We start from the raw sequence: 20,108 nt of genomic DNA on the forward strand, positions 1-20,108 counted from the left end.
TTTTCTCCAATAAGGGGGTTTTTGCTTCTGGACATGGAGAGGATCCAGCAGGGAAGAATGGAAACCGGTATTTGTACTGAACTATAGTTTAACAATAAAACAGCTGTGATTCACAGAATGTCTTCTGCCTGATTTGGTAAATGGGGATCACTTCCAGGGTTAGCGACTGAGGCAGAAGCTATGTCAATGTTCAAAGATTAAATTGGATAGTTGAATGAAGGAAAAGAATTGAAGGGTTATGTGACCAGGGTGGGTAAATGTAATTAGATTGATTCCTGGGATGAGAAAGTTGTCCTATGAGGAGAAATTGAGTGGAATGTACCTATGTCCTCTGGAATTTAGTAGAATGAGAGGTGATGTTATGTCCCTTGTGTCGGGTCGCTTTGCTGAGTGAACACGGTTGCACTCCTGTCTACCGGTGAGTGAGTTGGTAAACAGGATACTGCAGACGCAGAGACCAATGTAAGATGAAGCACATGCTGTTTATTAACACAAGTCACAGAGCACTAACACATGTGCTCCTCCAACCAGATCCTATTCTAAAACTACTGATTAACATTGAAGCCCACGCTACACAGCGATTGGGTAATCCAGTCATGTGGTCAATCTGCTCACATTCTCTTAAAGGTGTATTGCGCCTCAGATGACCACATCCCTTCCCTTTACTCGAAAGTACAGTTTACAATCTTTACAATATATCAACTGTTTACATAAATAAACTATTTATGAATTCAGTCTCTCTGGAGGCTTCTTCAAACGTGTCGAACGTCGTAGTTCTACAGCTTCGGATCGTTAATCCGAGGCCTCCCTCTCAGGAGTTGTCTGTCCACTAGGCTCTCCAATAGGAACCTGTAAGTTTGTCTCTTCGATTCTCTCAGGCTCAACGGATCCCACAGGTACTTCCAAAGCAAGTGGAGTTCCTTCCACATGTGGGGTAGGCTCCAACGGGAATGCTTGGACCCTCTTTCGGGCCCAATCGCATGCGCTCCTGCTGCCCCTCCCCTCCAAGTCCAACAGTATGAAGGTCAACTGTCAGGAAGGTTCTCAAAATCAGGGTGTTGGGCAAGGCTAAATTCAACAGGGTATGATCAGCTTCCTGTTTATACAAAAAAAAATTGGGGGGGTGAGCCTTGTTAGTAATTCCGATTTTTCTTCCTACGTGTCTTCTTTTGATGGGTTTTCTTCATGGCAGTGCTGACTTTAATCTCAGCCGCCTTTTCAATTTCCCTATTGGCCAGACTGGGCTCAGATATAAGCTCAAGTTGAGCCTTCCAGCATTTCCTAGTCTGTCAGCTCCTTTGAAAACTCAGGGGGTCTCTATTTTTAAAGCTTCTTGGCTTCCACGTAGCTGGTCTTTCAGCTCTTCCATTTCTTTTTTTAATATTTGTTAGTTGTTTCTTGGAGAATTAAGCACTGTTGTGCTTTCTCGGCTAATTTATTCTTCATCTCGGTCAGAGATATGCGGAATTCTTTCTGTTCTTCGTCATACCTTTTTAGTGGTACAAATTGGGATCTGAGGGAATCTTGCAATGTGTGAACGTTCTTCAGCAGGTTTTCTATTTCTTTTTGGAGGCGACTGACTTCAACTCGAACCCTGTGCTGAAGCATCGCCTCGATGAGTCCCTTTTGTTGAATCTTTCCACACTCCCTTTTCAAAACAGCAACGTTTCCTGCTTCTGATTGAGATCTCGGTAGTCTCTGAAGATGAATCTCCCTTAACCAGTCCCTTCCGAGGAGACTCGGTCCTCTGCCTGCTATCACTGTTAGGGGTTGATTAACAGGAGTGAGACTGATTTCCATACTGTACTGGAACCTTGCATTAAACCCCTTACTCGCATGTCTTCACCAGCATACGTCTTTAGTTTAGCATCTGAATTTTTCAGATTTAATGAGTGGTCTCCTTCATTCAGATATTTGAAGATATTTTCCCCTATGACTGTCGTGGGTGCCACTGTATCCACCTCCATTTGGGTGGGTGTCCCACTGACTTTCACCGTCATGTAGATTGGCTCTGTTTTACCCATTTTTAAGTTGTGTAGTGAGTAAATATCTGACTCTGTTTCTTCTGGTTTCTCTAGATTATGTGGATTTCACAACTTCTACCTTTTTGCTTAAAGTTTGTCTTAATCTGCCTTTACAACATCGCATAATTTTTACAAAATTTGTTCATAGCATGTGGGCCGCTGGCTAGGCCAGCATTTGTTGCCCATCCCTAAATTGCCCTTGTTCAGAGGGCATTTAAGAGTCAACCACATTGCTGTGGGTCTGGAGTCACATGTAGGCCAGACCAGGTAAGGGCGGCAGATTTCCTTCCCTAAAGGGACATTAGCGAACCAGATGGGTTTTTACAACAATCGACAATGGTTTCATGGTCGTCATCAGACTTTTAATTCCAGATTCTTTTTTTATCGAATTCAAATTTCACCATCTGCCGTGGTGGGATTCGAACCCTGGTCCCCAGAGCATTACCCTGGGTCTCTAGATCACCAGTCCAGTGACAATACCACTACGTATAATGTGTCAATTACGATGGCAGTAGAACCACTCAATTCCTTTAAATTGTCATTCACTTGCAGACTGTATGGTTCCATTTCTGCTGCTATTGTTGTAGGTTTTTTCTGTTAAACCATTGCTTTTTGATGGTCTGTTAATGGTGGCTGTTTCCCACTGAGCCCAGTGCTTCCGCGCCATTTCTAACCGGTGCTTCCCTCCCGACGCGATGGACGGGGCCATTTTGTGCTCCCTTGATTACTTCTGAATCCCTGACTGCTTTCTCCATTGCGAGCACCAACTCCGCCTTGGTAAAGTCTAAATTCGTTTCTGACAACAACTTTTTTGAATGGCGTCTTCGTTAATTCCCCCCTACTAATCAGTCTCTTAACATGTCATTAATTGACATCCTGAACTTTCAGTGCTCAGTCAGTTGTTTTAAGGCTGCTCCATAGCAAGCGACGGTCTCTCCCCAGGGGCGCGACATCGCAAATTAAGTTTAAAACGCTGCATTGTTACCGAGGATTTCGGCTGAAAGTGGCGTTTCACAAGATTTACCAACTCCTCAAAGCTCTTGGAATCTGGGGCGTTGGGTACCGTTAGACTATGAATTAGGCTGTATGTTTTGCTGCCACATGTCGATAAGAGGATCGCTCGCCACTTCTCCCCCGATATGTCGTTGGCCAAAAAGAAGAACACATTCAATATAATGTGACCAGTCATCGGTGGTCTGATCAAACAGTTCAGTGCAACCAAACTGTGGCACACTGGAGGGAGGTAACTTCAACGGCCATGATGAAGGCTGTACTTACAATCACCTTGCAAGCTACGGCTGATTTACTTCTGTGGAATTTCCACGGCTTTCTTTGGTGTCGTCGACTGGTTGTGTTTTTCCTCATCGCCAGTTGTTATGTTCCTTCTGTCAGATCGCTTTGCTGAGTGAACATGATTGCACACCTATCTACTGGTAAGTGAGTTGGTAAACAATATACTGCAGATGCAGAGACCAATGTAAGATGAAGCACATGCTGTTTATTAACATGAGCAACGGAGCACTAATGCATGTGCTTCTCCAACCAGACCCTGTTCCAAACTACAGGTTAACATTGTAGCCCGTGTTACACAGCAATTGGGTAATGCAGTCATGTGGTCAATCTGCTCACATTCTCTTAAAGGTGTATTGCACCTCAGATTACCACAGGTGATCACCGTGAAGCGTATAAAATTCTTTGCAGGCTTGACAAGGTAACTGCTGAGAGGCTGCTTCCCCCGGCGGAAGAGTTGAGATTCTAGTCTCAGAATAAGGGATCGGCCATTTAGACGGAGATGAGGAGGAATTCCGTCGCTCAAAGAATTGTGCTTCTTTGGAATTCTTTACCCCAAAAGGACTGTGGGTGCTCATTTATCGAGTATATTCAAGACTCAGATCGATAGATTTTTGGACACTAAGGGATTCAAGGGATATGGGGATCGAGTGGGGAAAATGGAGTTGAGGTTGAAGATTGGCTAGGATCTTATTGAAAGACGGAGCAGGCTCCTGGGGGCCCTATGGGCTTCTCCTTGTATTTCTTATGTTTTTAATGTTCAAATCACTCCGTATGAAGAAGGCATTAATCCAGTGATTGCCTTTTACCGGTTGGCCTCTTGTTTGGTCATCATTCTTTAACTTAAAATGTGGCCTCCTCCTGCTCGTATTGTGTCCTAGAACTGTTTGTTTACTTAGAGGATAGGTGCTGAGAGGGACTGAACGGCTCTTGTGAGGGCTGACGCGGCCTCGGTTTAATGGCTGACCCGAAAGGCAGAACCACTGGCAACGCAGCACTCCCCCAGTACTGCAGTGGGAGTGTAAACCTAGATTTTTGTGCTCTCGTCTCTGGAGTGAGGAATTGAACTCAATCTTCTGACTCAGAGGTGAGGGCACAACCCACTGAGCCATCACATCACTCGAGAAGCAAATTAATTATATTTTTGGTTTTGGCTTGTGTGTGGAGGGATTTTGGTCCTTAGACACAGCAAGTCTCTTTGGTTTTTCCTAATACACGTATGTTTGGATTGCCATCTGCATCTTGTGTGTCAACTGTCCGACGAATTTAATGGATTTGCCGAGAGCCTTCTGATTGTCTGCAGTTCACAGGTGGGTTATGTTTGCTGAAGTGCTTTTTGCACAACAACAAGCTCCAGGGATGATGGTTGAAGTGTGTGTTTATTTCTCTATTTGATTAGATTGGCGAGGCGGGGGGGTGAGGTGGAGAGGAGATAATCACATTTTTTTTTCTCCAAAAGATCAATAATTGCAACGTTTTGGCGTTCCATTAGTCTCTTTATTCTTCCTCTTGGTTTAACTAGATTTTTTCTGAGTGAACAAATGATCTTATGGGTTTTTAATTAACCCTTTGGTTGCGTCGTTCGTTTCTTTGAAAGGGGAACTTTTTACTTATTTAGCGCCTTTCATGACTGCGGAAGCTTCGCGTCAGATGAAGCGCTTTTTGAAGTGCGGTCACCGTCATGACGTAGGAAACAGCGGCAGCCCTTTTGCGCACACCGCCAGCGGCGTGATAATGAGCAGATGATCAGTTTGTGTGATGTTGATTGAGGGGTAAATATTGGCCAGGACACTGGGGTGGGGGGGGGGGGGGGGGGGGGGGGGGGGGAGAACTCCCCTGCTCTTGTTTGAAATAGTGACCATGGGATCTTTTACGCCCACCTGTTTGACGTCTCAGCTGAAAGATGGCACCTCTGGCAGTGCAGTGCAGCCTCAGTACTGCACTGGAGTGTCAACCTTGATTTTTCTACTTGGGTCTCAAATTGAACTTGAACCCACAACCTTCTCACTCCAGAGGCCAGAATGCAAATGATGGAGCTACAGCTAGGGCGGGAGAAGGTCAGTGACCTGTAATGTTAGCGCTTTTTCTCTCTCTGCCGCCAGGCCTGCTGAGCGCTTCCAGCACTTTCAATTTTGTTTGAAGTTGTTTTATTTGTAATGCAAATATTTGTTTGCTGGGAGGGGGGAGAGGTGGGGTGGGGGTTGGTGGTGTGTTGTCCACGCTGGGGTAACAGAACAGTTGTCAACCTTTTGTCATTCCGGAGTATTCCCAGGCCAGTTATAACGTAGACGGAGTACGGTAAAACTCCGTCCTCTGTGTTTCAACAATAACAGCACCTGTCATTCGTCGTGGAGAGGTTTAGGGAGGGAATTCCAGAGCTTAGGGCCCAGGCATCTGAAGGTATGGCCATCACTGTCAGGGGGATGAAAATTGGGGATGCTCAAGAGGTCCGAATTGGAGAGGCACGGACATCTTGGAGGGTTGTGGAGCTGGAGAGGTTTACAGAGATAGGGGGAAGGGTGATATCAGGAAGAGATTTGAACTGGAGGATGTGAATTTACTGAGAGCCGGTATAGGTCAGTGAGCGCAGGGGTGGTGAGTAACTGACTCAAGTAGGTAGCTAAAATAATCACATCTTTTGTGAGGTTCATAAAGCAGATTAAACAGGTGCTAAGTTTTCCTGAAATAAGCAGAGCTTTTAAAACGGTGAATGCAGGGGATTAATTAATGATGGTAATCGCACTGTAATGAGGTGCGAAGAGTTTTTCAAAGCTGCTGGAAGACCTGCCTGTGTTGGAACTAACCGGAGTTTTTAAATGGGAACGAGAGCTACCTTTGTAATTGACATTGTGGCAAAGCCAAAAGACCACAGCCAGGCGGAAGGCATCAACCGTGGTCTGCAATAATCAAGAACAGTAAAGGAATGGAAAAGAAAAGACTTGCATTTATGTGGTGCCTTTCACAACCTCAGGACCAAAACCAATGAACCAGCGTAGTCACTGGTGGAATGAAGGAAACGTAGTAGCCAATTTGGGCACAGCAGGCTTCCACAAACAGCAACAAGATAGAGTTTTAGAGTGTTGGCTGAGGGATAACTATTGACCCGGATACTGGGGTTAACTCCCCTGCACTGGAGCCTCAGTCTGAATTACGCGCTCAAGGTTTCCTGTCTTGCAGGACCCACCACTGACACCTACGTGGTACAGTTACTGCTGCACTGGCTGAGATCGGCTAACCCGGTGTGCACCTGGGTTTAACCTTAGGACTTCAGTCTGTCTCGTTCAGGACCACATTGGGTGCATGTTCCCACTTGGCCATCAGGGGGAGTTTTGTTTATATTTTTAATGATAAGAATTACACTACCACAGGTTGCCTGGGCAAGATTATGGGAGGTCCATCGGCAGCCATTTTGGCTTTCTTGCGTTGACGCTTAAGAGTTCAGGGGAGTGAGGGAGAGAGCTGGCTGGCCACCCACCTGAACGACGGCTTCGAAAGGGAAACAGCTGCCAACAGGATAAATACGTGAAACTGTTGGCTAAATGAATACCTGTGCTCCACTGGGTCACCAATGACCTCCATCAAAATAAAATCGAACTTATTTGCTAAGTTTTGGGACCTCAGTCTGGTACTTCACGTACCTCTGCCCCCTTTAACTCAAACCCTTCCCACCCCGACCTCTCGCTCCTCCTCGCCTGAAGGTCCTGACTCCTGCTGAAGTCAGCTTCATGAGCCTATTCTCTGGGACCTCACCCGAACTCTTACCCTACAATCATGTGCTCCTCCAATTCTGTCCTCTTCCACATCACAGATTTTTATTGCGGTGCCATTGATGGCCATGCCTTCGACTGCCTGGGCCCTAAACTTTGGAATTTCCTCCCTAAAACCCTCCAGTTCTCTCTCCTTTAAAACAATCCTTCAAACCAGCCTCTTTGACCAAGCTTTCGATAACCTACACCTCCTTATGTGGCTTGATGCCAAACCTTGTCTGATAATCGCTCCTGTGAAACGCCTTGGAAGGTTTTACTGCGTAAAAATGTGTTATCTAAATGCAAGATGATATTAGAGCTCAGACCATGAATGTCACTGAGCCCATATCTCGGCAGTGATAGTGAAAATAAATGCTAGCTGAACACCCTGCTCCTCTCATGCCCTGGGGACGTGTAGGCCATTTTTGCAGCTCCACTGCTGCCCTGGATTAGATCAAGGTCTTTGTATGCACAAGAAAGTAACACAGACAGGCCAGGGAGGGTGTCATATTGCAGACTGTTGCACTTTTACCCTGTGTTCCTGTATCTGCACTCCCACGATATACCCTCTCTGTATCTACACACTCCTAAAATACCCTCTCTGTATCTGCACTCCCATACTATACCCTCTCTGTACCTGTAATCCCATATTATGTCAGGAGGTGTTGTATACCCTCTGTACAATTCCTTGTTAAACCGCAGTATACTCTACGTGCCTATGTTCTCATAGTAGAATTGTAGAGTATTGTATGCATTGTCCTACTGCAGGGTTTTATACAAGCCCACTGTCTGCAATCCAGTATTCAATTGCAGCTTTCTGTACGTGTCCCTCGCAGGCTGCACAGTATTCCCAATCCCTCGCTGCCAGGATGTAACACTTGCCAGTCACAGCTGTGACCATTGGCTCACAATTGGCACCTTTGAAAAAAGAATTAAATTCCAGTCTGGGCGTGTGGATGTGAAGTCTCACTGATTGCACAGAGATGGGAAGTAAGAGTGAAAAGCCTATATTTAGGTTCGCTGTACCCGAGGGACATTTTGCTCAGGCTGTATATATAAGTTTATGCCAGTAACGGAGTTAATACCACGGTTTCGATCTATTTACCCAAGAGATGTGTGACCACACTGTGACCCCCGTGAAGCTGATACTGACTGAACCAATATTGCTTCAAGGATATCGTGTGCTCCACCTGAATTTTTAAATATTGGTTGTATGTTCACAGGATGTGCACTGGCAGGGCCAGCATTTGTTGCTCATCCCTAAATAATTTTGCAAGGGTTGCTAGTGGGCCGCCTCCTTGAACCATTGCAGTCCCATGTGGTGCACTTAATGTAATAAAATGTCCCAAAGTGCTTCACAGAAGTGATTATCAGACAAAATTTGACACCGAGCCACATAAGGGTATATTAGAACAGATGACCTTTTGGTCAAAGAGATAGGGTTCAACGGATGCCTTCAATGATGCGAAAAAAAATAGGGCTACAGAGAAAAGGCTGGGGAGTGGAACTAGCTGAGGTAGCATAGACGTGACTGGCTGAATGGCCTCCTTAACCATGTAACCATGGTATGAGCGAGAATCGGAGAGGTTTCTGGGAGGGAATTCCAGAGCAAAGGGCCCAGGCAGCTGAGGGCACGTCTGTCAAGTGGTGGGGGCGATGGAAGCCAGGGTGAGCCTCAAGGGGGACTGGAGGTTGAACAATTTGGTGAGATGTCAGAGAACGACCACTGGTACCAAGCTTCGCCAAGAGCCAGCACCTTCAGTCAACGTCACAGGATATCATGACCTGAACAGTGTTGTTTTTGGGTGGCTTTATTTTCAGCCACCCAGTCTCTGCACTCTGGAATTATCTACCTAAACCTTTGTGCACCATTTGTAAAATATAGAATTTCAGTGGATCTTAGTTTCAAGTTTAGTTCTTTGTTTTATGGGACAATTTGGTCGATCAAAGAAGTTTGGAAATTGTGACAGTGTGGTACGCAGCCAAATGGATTTGGATCACTGCAATTAGCAGGAATGGCTTTAGACTCACAAGGGATGGGGATGGAGGAAAGAATTAATCACAGTTTCCGTGCCAGTCACTAACTAGTCAGCCTGATGCAAATGTGGCTGTCAATAGTCAAATAACTTTCCAACATTTGTAACCTCGGTCCCACTCTTTGGAATTCCCTCCTCAACCCCTTTTACCTCTGCTCCTTTAGACCCTCTTCTGAACCTGCCTCTGATATTATAGTCACCCTATCTAAGCTCTCCTTCTTTGACTTGATAGCCATTTCTAATCAAGAGGCATGTGATGTTATTCTATGTTAAATTCACTGCATTAGAGCAAATTATAGGAGGAGGTGGAAAGAGAATTATGCTTATACAGGTAAGAGTTGGTGATTGACAAGCAAATGAGGGATGGTATTTTTATAACTGTAACCTGTTACCTGTGTCACTGCTTTGTAAATATTGCATATAAGGTTGTGAATCTTTGCCTCCCCTATAATCTAAGTGTCATCTCACTGGGTTGAAATTTCAATGTGAGTGACACATTTTCTTTCTTTGCACTCAGTAATGGCAGCACGTCATCCCAGGTGACATGGGTTACTTGTAACCAGCTTTTGTGAACAGGCCCAGAAGCTCCTGTCAGCGAGAGGGTCCAAGGGAAGAAGAACTCTTTATTCATTCATAAGATGTGGGCGTCGCTGGCTGAGCCAGCATTTATTGCCCATCCCTAGTTGCCCTTGGGAAGGTGGTGGTGAGCTGCCTTCTTGAACCCCTTCAGTCCATGTGGTGTAGGTACACCTTCAGTGATGTTAGGGAGGGAGTTCCAGGATTTTGACCCAGCGATGGTGAAGGAACGGCGATATATTTCCAAGTCAGGATGGTGAGTGACTTGGAGGGGAACTTGCAGGTGGTGGTGTTCCCATCTATCTGCTGCCCTTGTCCTTCCGGGTGGTAGAGGCTGCAGGTTTGGAAGGTGCTGTTTAAGGAGCCTTGGTGAGTTGCTGCAGTGCATCTTGTAGATGGTACACACTGCTGCCACTGTGCATCGGTGGTAGTGGGAATGAATGTTTAAAGTGGTGGATGGGGTGCCAATCAATCGGGCTGCTTTGTCCTGGATAATGTCAAGCTTCTTTAAGCGTTGGAGCCGCAGCCATGAGATACACGAGGAGTCTACAGTTTTGAAGTCTTAGGAAGGAGTCAGCAGGAGTGAGAGATGATTTGAATACAGTGAGAACGTGGGGAGGAGGAACCGATCATTTTCAGCAGGGTCACTTTCAGACGCTGATCGCCCATTGAGACCGCAAATGGAAAAACCCAAAACAACTGTTTTTTTTAAAATTCTGTTTTCCATGTCTTGCTCAGTTGCTCTGCAGATGCCTGAAGGACTCCTGATGTTTGCCTGCGTGATTGCTGATATCATTGAAAGGTAGGACAACAACTCATTAAATTAACAGCTTTGAGCACCAAATCCGCAGGGCCAGTTTGGGCTTGTAAGTAATTAAGGGAGATCTGAGTAGACGCAGCACTTGTGGAGAATGTAGGACATCAGTTGCTTGGGTTTGTGTGTTGTTAAGGATGATGTGTTTGGTTGGATGGTTATTTTTTTTCCCATCAAATTCGCAGGGCAGTAATGGGTCAAGATGTTACAATTCACAGCTTTGTCAATGACTCAATTTGGTTCCTAATTAGCTGAAGGAATTAAAGAGAAGATAATGGCCTACATGTTCAGTGTCATAAACTGTGAGAGGGAAGCTTTGAGTGGTTTATATTTGTCATAGCTGAACCCTGGAGACATAACTGCTACCTTCACTTCACTCACAGGGCACTTAACTGTAACGTGTAGCAGACGGTGAACTACCGTTTAATGTTGCTTTTGTTGTTGCTGTTGTTGTCCTTCTCCTTGATGTGGGAACTTTCCAATGTTGTTTGAAGGCTAGAGCTGGGCTGCGTGGGATGGGGAACGGGCAGGGTGGGCCTTTAAGTCCAATGTCGAGAATTACGGAATGTTACCGCTGAAACAGCGGAGAGAAACCTGAATTTGACTCCGCAGTCACCCGAATAAAAAGCGGCAGTTCGCTTGGAATAGCTGCCCACTTGTGGAATACTCGACAAAGGCATTATATCGCAGCCCATTCCCACGGGGAAAAAACAAGAATGATGGAAATGTTATCCCGCAAAAACATGGGGAAAAATCCTGAATCGCTTGTCATTAAAAAATACATTTAACTTCTTCCCTGCAAACGAGCGAAGTATTGGGTCACACGGCAGCCCCCCCTATTATAAAGCAGATCTTTCTTTAATAACGCAGACACGAGTAAATGGAGATGTTTTGTTTCTGGTGGCAGAACGTTTGTCAACCAGAGAACACAGATTTAAGGTAATTGGCAAAAGAACCAGGGGCGATTTCAGAAGAAAACAGTTTTACGCAGCGAGTTGTTGTGATCTGGAATGCACTGCCTGAAAGGATGATGGAACGAGATTCAAGAGGAACTTTCAAAAGGGAATTGGATAAATACTCGAAGAGTAAAAAATATGCAGGGCTATGGGGCAAGGGAATGGGATTAATTGGATAACCCTGCCAAAGAGCTGGCACATGTGCTGGGCAGAATGACTGACTTTCATTTGTGCTGTATCATTCTAAGACTAGACCAAGGCTCATGGTGCAGGACAACCAGCCTAGTGGAAAAAGAGCAGGGGAAGTTACTCGATAAAGCAAGAAGTTGTTAGGTGGCAATAAGTTTGGGTTTTAGAGGTCTGTAGATTTTAGGCGGGGGCAACTGAGAAACGTGAAACATTTGATCATTCTGGAATAGCGGACGGTAAAATACTCCTGATTTCGCTGTGGAATGCAAAGAGGAGGAAAAATGCTTCCTCTCAGCTGTGGAAGATTGTGTTGTCTCGTACAAGAGCTTGGGTGGGAGGACATCCCGATACCATAGGTTACTACGTTTCCAGGTCTGTGACCTAGGGCATTAACACAGTGTAGGATGCAACACAGGAGGCCATTCGGCCCCTTGAGCATGTTCCACCATTTAATTCAATCATGGCTGACCTGCATCTTAATTCCATCTGCCTTCCTTGGTTCTGTAACCCTTAATCAGCACAATAACTTCTACCTGGTCTCTTTTTTGAAATTTACATTGGGAGGATCAGTTTGCATTGACCAGCCTCACAACCTTCTGAGTATAGAAGATGAAAGGGTGATCTAATTGAGGAGTTTAAGATAATTAATATATTTGATAAGGTAGGTAAAGTTGAAGACCAGAACAAGGAGCCATAATCTGAAAATTAGACCGAGGCTGTTCAGGGGTGATGTCAGGAAGTATTTCTTCACACAAACTCTAGTGGAAATCTGAAACTCTCTACCCGTCCCCCGCAAAAAAATTTGCTGAGGCTTGGGGGTCAATTAAAAATTTCCAAACTGGCATTAATAGATTTTTGTTAGGCAAGGGGTATTAAGGGTTACAGTTCCAGACATGATCAACATGAACTGCAGAAAAGGCTCGAGGGGCTGAATGGCCTCCTGTTACAATTGCTAAAAGATAAATCAAAATAATTGTTGGATGCCATCAAAATTGGACACTGAATGCCTCTAGATTGTAAGAAAGAGTGGGGTGCATAAGGAGCCTACAGATACAAGCATGTGAATTAGGAGCAGGATTAGGCCGTTCACCCCTTCGACGATTTGAGGTCCTGGGAAGGAGGCCATCAGAATCGGAGATGGTTTGGGACCGTTGGTTGGAACCCAGTGACCGTCGGTTGGAACCCAGTGACCATCGGTTGGACTGCATCTGTACAAGAAGGCAGCTCACCACCACCTTCTCAAGGGCAACTAGGGATGGGCAATAAATGCTGGCCCAGCCAGTGAAGCCCACATCCCGCAAGTGAATTTTAAAAAATGCAGTGAGCGTGCTTAAAGCTGTGACCACTTTAGAAAAGAGAGTTATCAGAGGTATTGGAATCGGATGGTCTGTTTTTGGGATTGCAAGAATGGCCGAGAGACACCCAAGTGTTCTGAGAGTCGGGCAGTGCAGTTTTCTCACCTGACTTATTCTAGACTGTGACATAGTTGTGACGAGAGCTAATCGGCCTAAAATGTTAACTGTTTCGCTCTCCACTGATGCAGCCTGACCAGCTGAGTATCTCCAGCCTTCCTCTGTTCCCACTTCAGATCTCCATCTGTGGTATTCTGCTTTTGCAGTAACCCTCTCGTTAATTTGACTTGATGCAGCAAAGTAACGTACCTCGTGTCTTGCAGTAATTGATGACTCTGCTGTTAACGCAAGCAAACTCCTTTGTTTAAGAGAAGCAGCTGAAGTAAAAAGCGATTGAGGTACCGGTGAGATGTGCAGACAAGTTGCTGCAGCTTTGGACATGGGAGGAGACTGGTCCCAGAGTCTTTTTGAAGTGCAGTCAATGTCGTAATCTGGGAAACACAGCAGCCAGTTTGTGCATAACAAACTCCCATTGGTAGCAATGTGATAATGACTTGTTTTTCTGTTCTTTGAAGAATAAACATTGTCCAGGGCCCCTTGGGGAAGCTCCCCTGTTCTTCTTCAGAATAGTGCTATGGGATCTTTTATTTCCACCCAAGAGAGCAAGCAGGGACCTCAGTTTAACATCTCATCTGAAAGATGGTGCCTCTGACACTGCAGCACTCCCTCAGTACTGCATTGGGAGTGTCAGTGTAGATTTTATGCTTCAGTTTCTGGTACAGGACTTGAACCCACAACCTTCTGGTTCAGTGCTCTCCCCTGAGCCATGGCTGACACAAGAACCGTAGAAATGTTACGGTGCAGAAAGAGGCCATTCAGCCCATCGTGCCTGTGCTGGCCGAAAAAGAGGAAAAAGAAACTAGCCACTCATTTTAATCCCACTTTCTAGCACCTGGTCCATAGCCTTGCAGGTTACAGCACTTCAGATGCATATCAAGGTACCTTTTTAAATGAGTTGAATGTGTCAGCCTCAACCACCAACTTAGGCAGTGAATTCCAGGCGCCCGCCACCCTCTGGGTGAAAAGGTTTTTGCTCATGTCCCCTCCAATCCTTCTACCACTCACCTTAAATCTATGCCCCCTGATTATTAACCCCTCAGATAGGGGAAACAAGTCTTTCCTGTCTACCCTATATAGGACCCTCATAATTTTGTACAACTCAAATGGGTCACCCCTTAGCCTCCTCTGTTCTAAGGAAAACAACCCTAACCTAGCCTATCTGTCTAACTAGGTTGAAAGCCAACGTTTGTCCAATCTCTTATCATAACCAAGCCCTTTCGGATTTGGAATCGGCCTTGTGGCTCTTCTCTGATCTGCCTTTGAAAGCTTGAATGTCTGCCCTGTGTCTCCATGAGCACACTGGACCTCTGCAAGGTATGGTCTGGCTGGAGGATTGTACATTTTGATTCCAATCCCCCGTCAGGTGTTTTACTCTTTTGGTTCCATGCTTTAACGTTCTTTTCTCGTACCGTGAATTTTTATGAAGTGCGGTGTTGTTATTAAACAGGCAGACATGACAGCACAGTGCGATTCCACAAGCAGCAGCAAAGTAAATGACTAGCTCCAAATGTTTTGGGTGCTGTTGGCGGAGGGAGGAATGTTGGCCAGAAACCAGGATAACTTCCTACTTGTCCATGAATGATGCCTTGGGTTCACTTTTATGGACAAACAGGACCCCAGACCAATGTACCATTCCAATAGTGTGGCACTCCCTCAGCTCCTGCAACAGGCTGTCAGCTTAGATTCTATGCTTAGATCAATACTGAGGCTCAAACCTTTTGACTCTGAGGCAAGTACCAACTTAAATGCAACTTTTCAAGCCATTGTATTTCACTTCCCATTGTTCGTGGTTACCATCTATATCCTGTTGTGTCTTTTTTCCCCCCAAAATTATACTTTATTCATAAAGTTTGTAAAGGTACATTACATAGTTCAAATTTGACACTACATAAAGTGCAATACCATTCAATTTTCAATATTTACTACTCAATTCATGTCAAACTTAACAGCCTGAGAGGTTTTACCCAATTTCCAGCCCCTCCAGGTGTTAGACAGTGGCCTTTCCCCATTGCACCTCTGTGGCTACTACCCCGAGCTTTAGTGCGTCCCTCGGCACGTAGTCCTGGACCTTGGAATGTGCCAGTCTGCAACACTCAGAGACAAATCTTTGCACTGGAAGACCAACAAGTTTCGGGCAGACCAAAGCGCGTCTTTCACCGAGTTGATGATCCTCCAGCTGCAGTTGATGTTTGTCTCAGTGTGTGTCCCTGGGAACAGCCCTTAGAGCACAGAGTCCTGTGTCACAGAACTGCTCGGGGTGAACCTCGACAGAAACCACTGCATCTCTCTCCAGACCTTCTTTGCAAAGGCACAATCTACAAGGAAGTGAACAACGGTCTCTTCCCCACCACAGCCAAGGGCAACGTGCAGAGGGCGTGTAGGAAGGATCTGATGAGGAGGGCACTTCTCACCACTACATCTTGGTACTTGTTTGAAAGTTCTGGTGAAGAGGCATTCTGTTGTATCGCTTAATTGAAAAGGAACCAGCAAAAATAGTGTCACTCTGTGCCTTTTGATCTCCAATAAATGCTGTCTCTCCTATCTTTAATATACTTGTTAATTAATGAGCTAAGGTTTAATTTTCTTAACTATTTTCAAAAAGGGAATTGGATACATATTTCAAAAGAGGAAAAAGTTGCAGCACTGTTGGGAAAGAGCAGGGGAGTGGGAATAATTAGATGGCTCTTATCAAGGAGCTGGCATTGGCACAATGGACCTGTGCTATATTGTTCTATTAATTTATACTGTGACAATCTGCATCTGAGTTTTTAAAGGTTCAGGAAAAGGGTCTTATTCCTCATTCTGAGTTGGAGAAAAATCTGCGAATGCTGGAAGTCAAAGGGCAAAACAGCAAAGGCTAAAAATGTGGGTCCATCAGTGCCTGGAGCATAAAATAAAAAGCACAAGGACAAACATTTAGGATGTTATAAATATCCTGCGATAAACTGAATTAAAAAATGGTGGGATTTGAACTCACCTTCTCTAGATTACTAATGCGGTAATATAACCACTACGCCACTGTACCCTTGTCTACAAAGACAGGATGATGGTCTTGGATATTTTTTTTGAACGAAAATTGATTTTGCAAATGTGGAGGTTATGCAGAAGCCCGTCGTTGATGGGCGAAACGTTTGTCATCAAAGAGCAACAGTGCTGCACTCTGCTTGTTCCCTATCTCAAAAAGCAGGATTCAAAGAAGCTGCCTGATCCTCCTGAATCTGCTTTTTTTTTTGTGTGATCTTAAGAAAGACCAATGACCGGTCAGAAGAAATCAGCTGAAGGATCAAAGGTACAGGATGTTTATGATGGAATGAGTTAAGGCCTTCACCAGCATACAAAAGTCTTGGTAATTTCTCCAGTCGGAATTACTGCCTCTCACACCACAAACCAATGGGAGAAAGAAAACAAACTTTTTTGCCCTAAACGTTTTTGAAATTTGCCCATAGGAAATAGTTGTCACGTCGTAACGTGGCAGCTAATTTGCGCACAGCAAGATCCCACAAACAGCAATGTGATAACGACCAGATGGTCTCATTTTGTCATATTGTTGAGAGATAAACGTCGGCCGGGGTCACCGGGGACAACTCCTCAGCTCTTCCTAGAAACGGGGTCCGTTAACGTCCACCTGAGAGGGCAGATGGGGCCTCGGTTTAACGTCTTGTCTGAAAGACGGCACCTCCGACAGTGCAGAATTCAAGCACATGTTGATTTGTAGGTTGATTGTATCTAAAATAAAGACATTAATGGAATATAAGTCATAATTTGACAATATCTGGCACTGCCAGGGTTTTAAGTGCTGACACCTGATACTGTAGGCGGATGATTCTCCCAATTATTCCTGTGGGGATTGCAATGTCATTTCTATCTTGTAATTTGACAGGTTACAAGAAGTTAAGCGATTTTTATTGGTTTCCATTGTAAGCTATTTTGTTTCCTCTCTCTCCCCAAAGAACAGATCTTTCGACTCAAAGTATGATTCAGCTACCCTTGCTTTGTAGCATTGTCTCCCAGTCAGAGGTTGTCAGTTCAAGACCCACTCCAGGACTTGAGCGCACAATCTTGGCTGACATTGAGTAAGTGCTCCTTGGTTTTCTTGATAAGAGGTCAAACCAAGGCTCCATCAGCCTTCTCCAGTGGTTCATGTGGATTAAAAGACTTCCCCTTGCTTTCTGAAGCAGCCTTCTTTTAATACCTTCTTTGATAACATCGCAAAAATAAATAGACTACTCAGTTGCTCGTCTCATTTTTTTCTTTATGGGACCTTATTGTACACAAAATAGCCGTTAACAATAGTGACCACACTCCAAAAGCAGTTTGTGTGATGCTTATGAGGAATCTCATAAGGAACTTGCCGCAAGTTTCAGGTTTGCCTGAGAATCTTTAGTTAATCAATGCTGTTCTCTCAAGGCCAATAATAAGAAATACATCGCACTGTTTCCCTAGTAGAAGACTCAGCTAAGCCTTATTGCCAAACCTGGTGGTTTGCTTTTGAACAGGGAACCCATCTGCCCAGAGTGACCTGTCCATCGTTATTCCTATTCACATGGACCGGAAATCAGCAGCTGACCTATGACTCTCCCCCTGTCCTGGGGATTGTGCAGTCGACCTGCCAATCAAATGTGATGCTGTGTTCCTGGATGTCATCCCCTAGCAACTATATCCTGCTACTCTTAAAATGAATGGCAGCATCAGTGGCATAATAACATCCATATAAATGCAAGTTGCATTGTATTACAAAGAATTTACAACATAGAAATAGGTCATTCAGCCCATCAGATCCATGCTGGTGTTTAAGCCCCACCTCCAGCCTCATCCCACCCTCCTTCCTCTCACCTCATCAACACATCCCTCTATTCCTTTCTCCCTCATGTGTTTCCCTAGCTTACCCTTAATTGCACCTATACTATTTACCTCAACCACTCCCTGTGGTAGTGAGTTCCACATTCTCACCACCCTGGGTGAAGAATTTTCTCCTGAGTTCCCTATTTGATTTATCAGTGACTACTTTATACTTATGGCCCCCAGTCCTGGTCTCGCCAGCAAGTGGAAACATGTTTTCATCGTCGGCCCTGAAAGATCCTTTCATCATCATAAAACTTCTACCAAATCACCTCTCAGCATTCTCCTTTCCAGAGGAAAGAGCCCCAGCCTTTTCAATCTTTCTTGATGGTTATAACCCCTCAGTTCATGCAAATAATTCTTTTTGCACCTTCCCCGCTGCCTGTATTTCGTTTTTATAACCTGGAAACCAAAGCTGTTTGACCAGTGTGGTCTAACCAGGGTTCTATACCAGTTTAGCACAAACTTGTAGAAAAAGCAGAACAGCTAACATCACAGTTAGGGTGAGTGTTGGTTGGCCTGGGACTGTCCTGGAGACAGCAGTTTTCCTTGGCGACTGGGAGCAAGGTGATTTTGTGGGCACTTTGGCTTCTATCTCAGCAGATGAACCTTTGCAGCTGCAGTTTCTAAACATTCCCCTGTGTCAGTCGCGACTCAGTCAGTAGCACCGATGCTTCTGGGTCGCGAGGTTCCGCATTCGAGTCCCACTCCCAGACCTGAGCACAAAAACTCAAAGCCAACTCTCCAGTGCTGTACTGAGGGAGGGCTGCACTGTCGGAGATGCTGTCTTTCGGGTGAAACCACAAACCAAGAACCTGCCTTCCCCCTCAGATGGATGTAAAAGATCCCTATTTTGAAGAAGAGCAGGGGAGCTCGCCCCAGTGTCTTGACCAATATTTATCCCTTGATCAACATCACAAAAACAGATCATTTATCCCTTGATTAACATCACAAAACAGGTCATTATCACAATGATGTTTGAGGGAGCTTGCTGTGTGCAAATTGGCTGCCACTTTTCCTACATTACAACAGTGACTACACTTCAAAAGTACTTCTCTGGTTGTGAAGCACTTTGGGATGTCTGGTGATTGTAAAAGGCGCTACATCAATGCAAGTCTTTTCTGTCTTAGCTTGTTATAGATGGGGATAGTTTGAGGTTCAGAGTGGAGGTTAACCTACTCATGGCACTCTTTTCAGTGAGCAGTAATATTGGCCTTAGCAGCTGGCACAATCTAGGAATTGGCAATGGTGGTGGGGGGCAGGAAGTAAAGACTAAAGTGCGACCAGGAAAACACTTTTTTCCAATTGTTCTGCAGTGGTCAAGCAATTTTGACTGGTAAATAGCTAATGGAGAATATTTACAAATTTGGAGAAATGTATAGAAAATTTTGCAATTTATTTCGCAACTGTAAATATGTAAACCTTAAATGTTCACAGTCGAGTAAATAAACTGTAAAGGCACACATGAAGTAAGCATAAGGGCTACCGGGAAAGCTTGGGAGAAGGTAATTAGATCGGGAATAAGTTTGGATGGAGTGTAAGAATTAGCATGGACCTGTTGGATTGAGTGGCCTGTGGCTTGTTGTAGATTCTTTACAAGGTAAGGCAGGTCAGAGCAACCATCAAAATGCAGTTACCCCTGCTTGCTGACCCCTCCCAACCCCAATTACTCCCTCTTTAATGATTCCAGCCTACATTCTATCTACTGTCCCACTCATGGACCATTCGAGGTATGAGTAGGTTCACTAGATTGATTTCTGGGATGAGTGGATTGTACTGTGAGGGGAGATTGAGTAGATTGGGCCTCTAGCATATAGAAGAATGAGAGTTGACCTCATTGAAACGTATGGAATTCTCAGAGGGCTTGACAGGGTAGATGCTGAGAGGCTGTTTTTCCTGGCTGGGAGAGTCTAGAACTCGGGGGCACAATCTCAGAATAAAGAGTCGGCCAATTAGGACGGAGATGAGAAATTTCTTCTGTCAGAGGGTTGTGAATCTTTGGATTTCCCTACCTCAGAGAGCTGTGGATGCTCAATTGATGAATATATTCAAGATGGAGATCGATAGCTTCTTGGGATCTAAAGGAATGAAGAGGGCATGGGGAAAGGGCAGCAAAGTGGAACTGAGTGCAAGTTCAGCTGTGATTTTATCAAATGGTGGAGCAGG

At 44.9% G+C, this 20,108-nt stretch overlaps 1 protein-coding gene across 3 annotated transcripts in view; it reads left to right on the top strand.

Moving 5' to 3' along the window:
• Positions 1-20,108, top strand: part of dph1 (diphthamide biosynthesis 1) — a 631,990-nt gene that overhangs the window by 10,911 nt on the left and 600,971 nt on the right. For all 3 annotated transcript variants that reach the window (XM_078548194.1, XM_078548195.1, XM_078548196.1), the window contains one exon: positions 10,411-10,474. In XM_078548194.1, coding sequence (XP_078404320.1) covers positions 10,411-10,474 — 64 coding nt within the window. The remainder of the gene's footprint in view (positions 1-10,410; positions 10,475-20,108) is intronic.

Source organism: Cetorhinus maximus, chromosome 9, assembly GCF_964194155.1.
Source record: "Cetorhinus maximus chromosome 9, sCetMax3.hap1.1, whole genome shotgun sequence".
Lineage (NCBI taxonomy): Eukaryota > Metazoa > Chordata > Chondrichthyes > Lamniformes > Cetorhinidae > Cetorhinus > Cetorhinus maximus.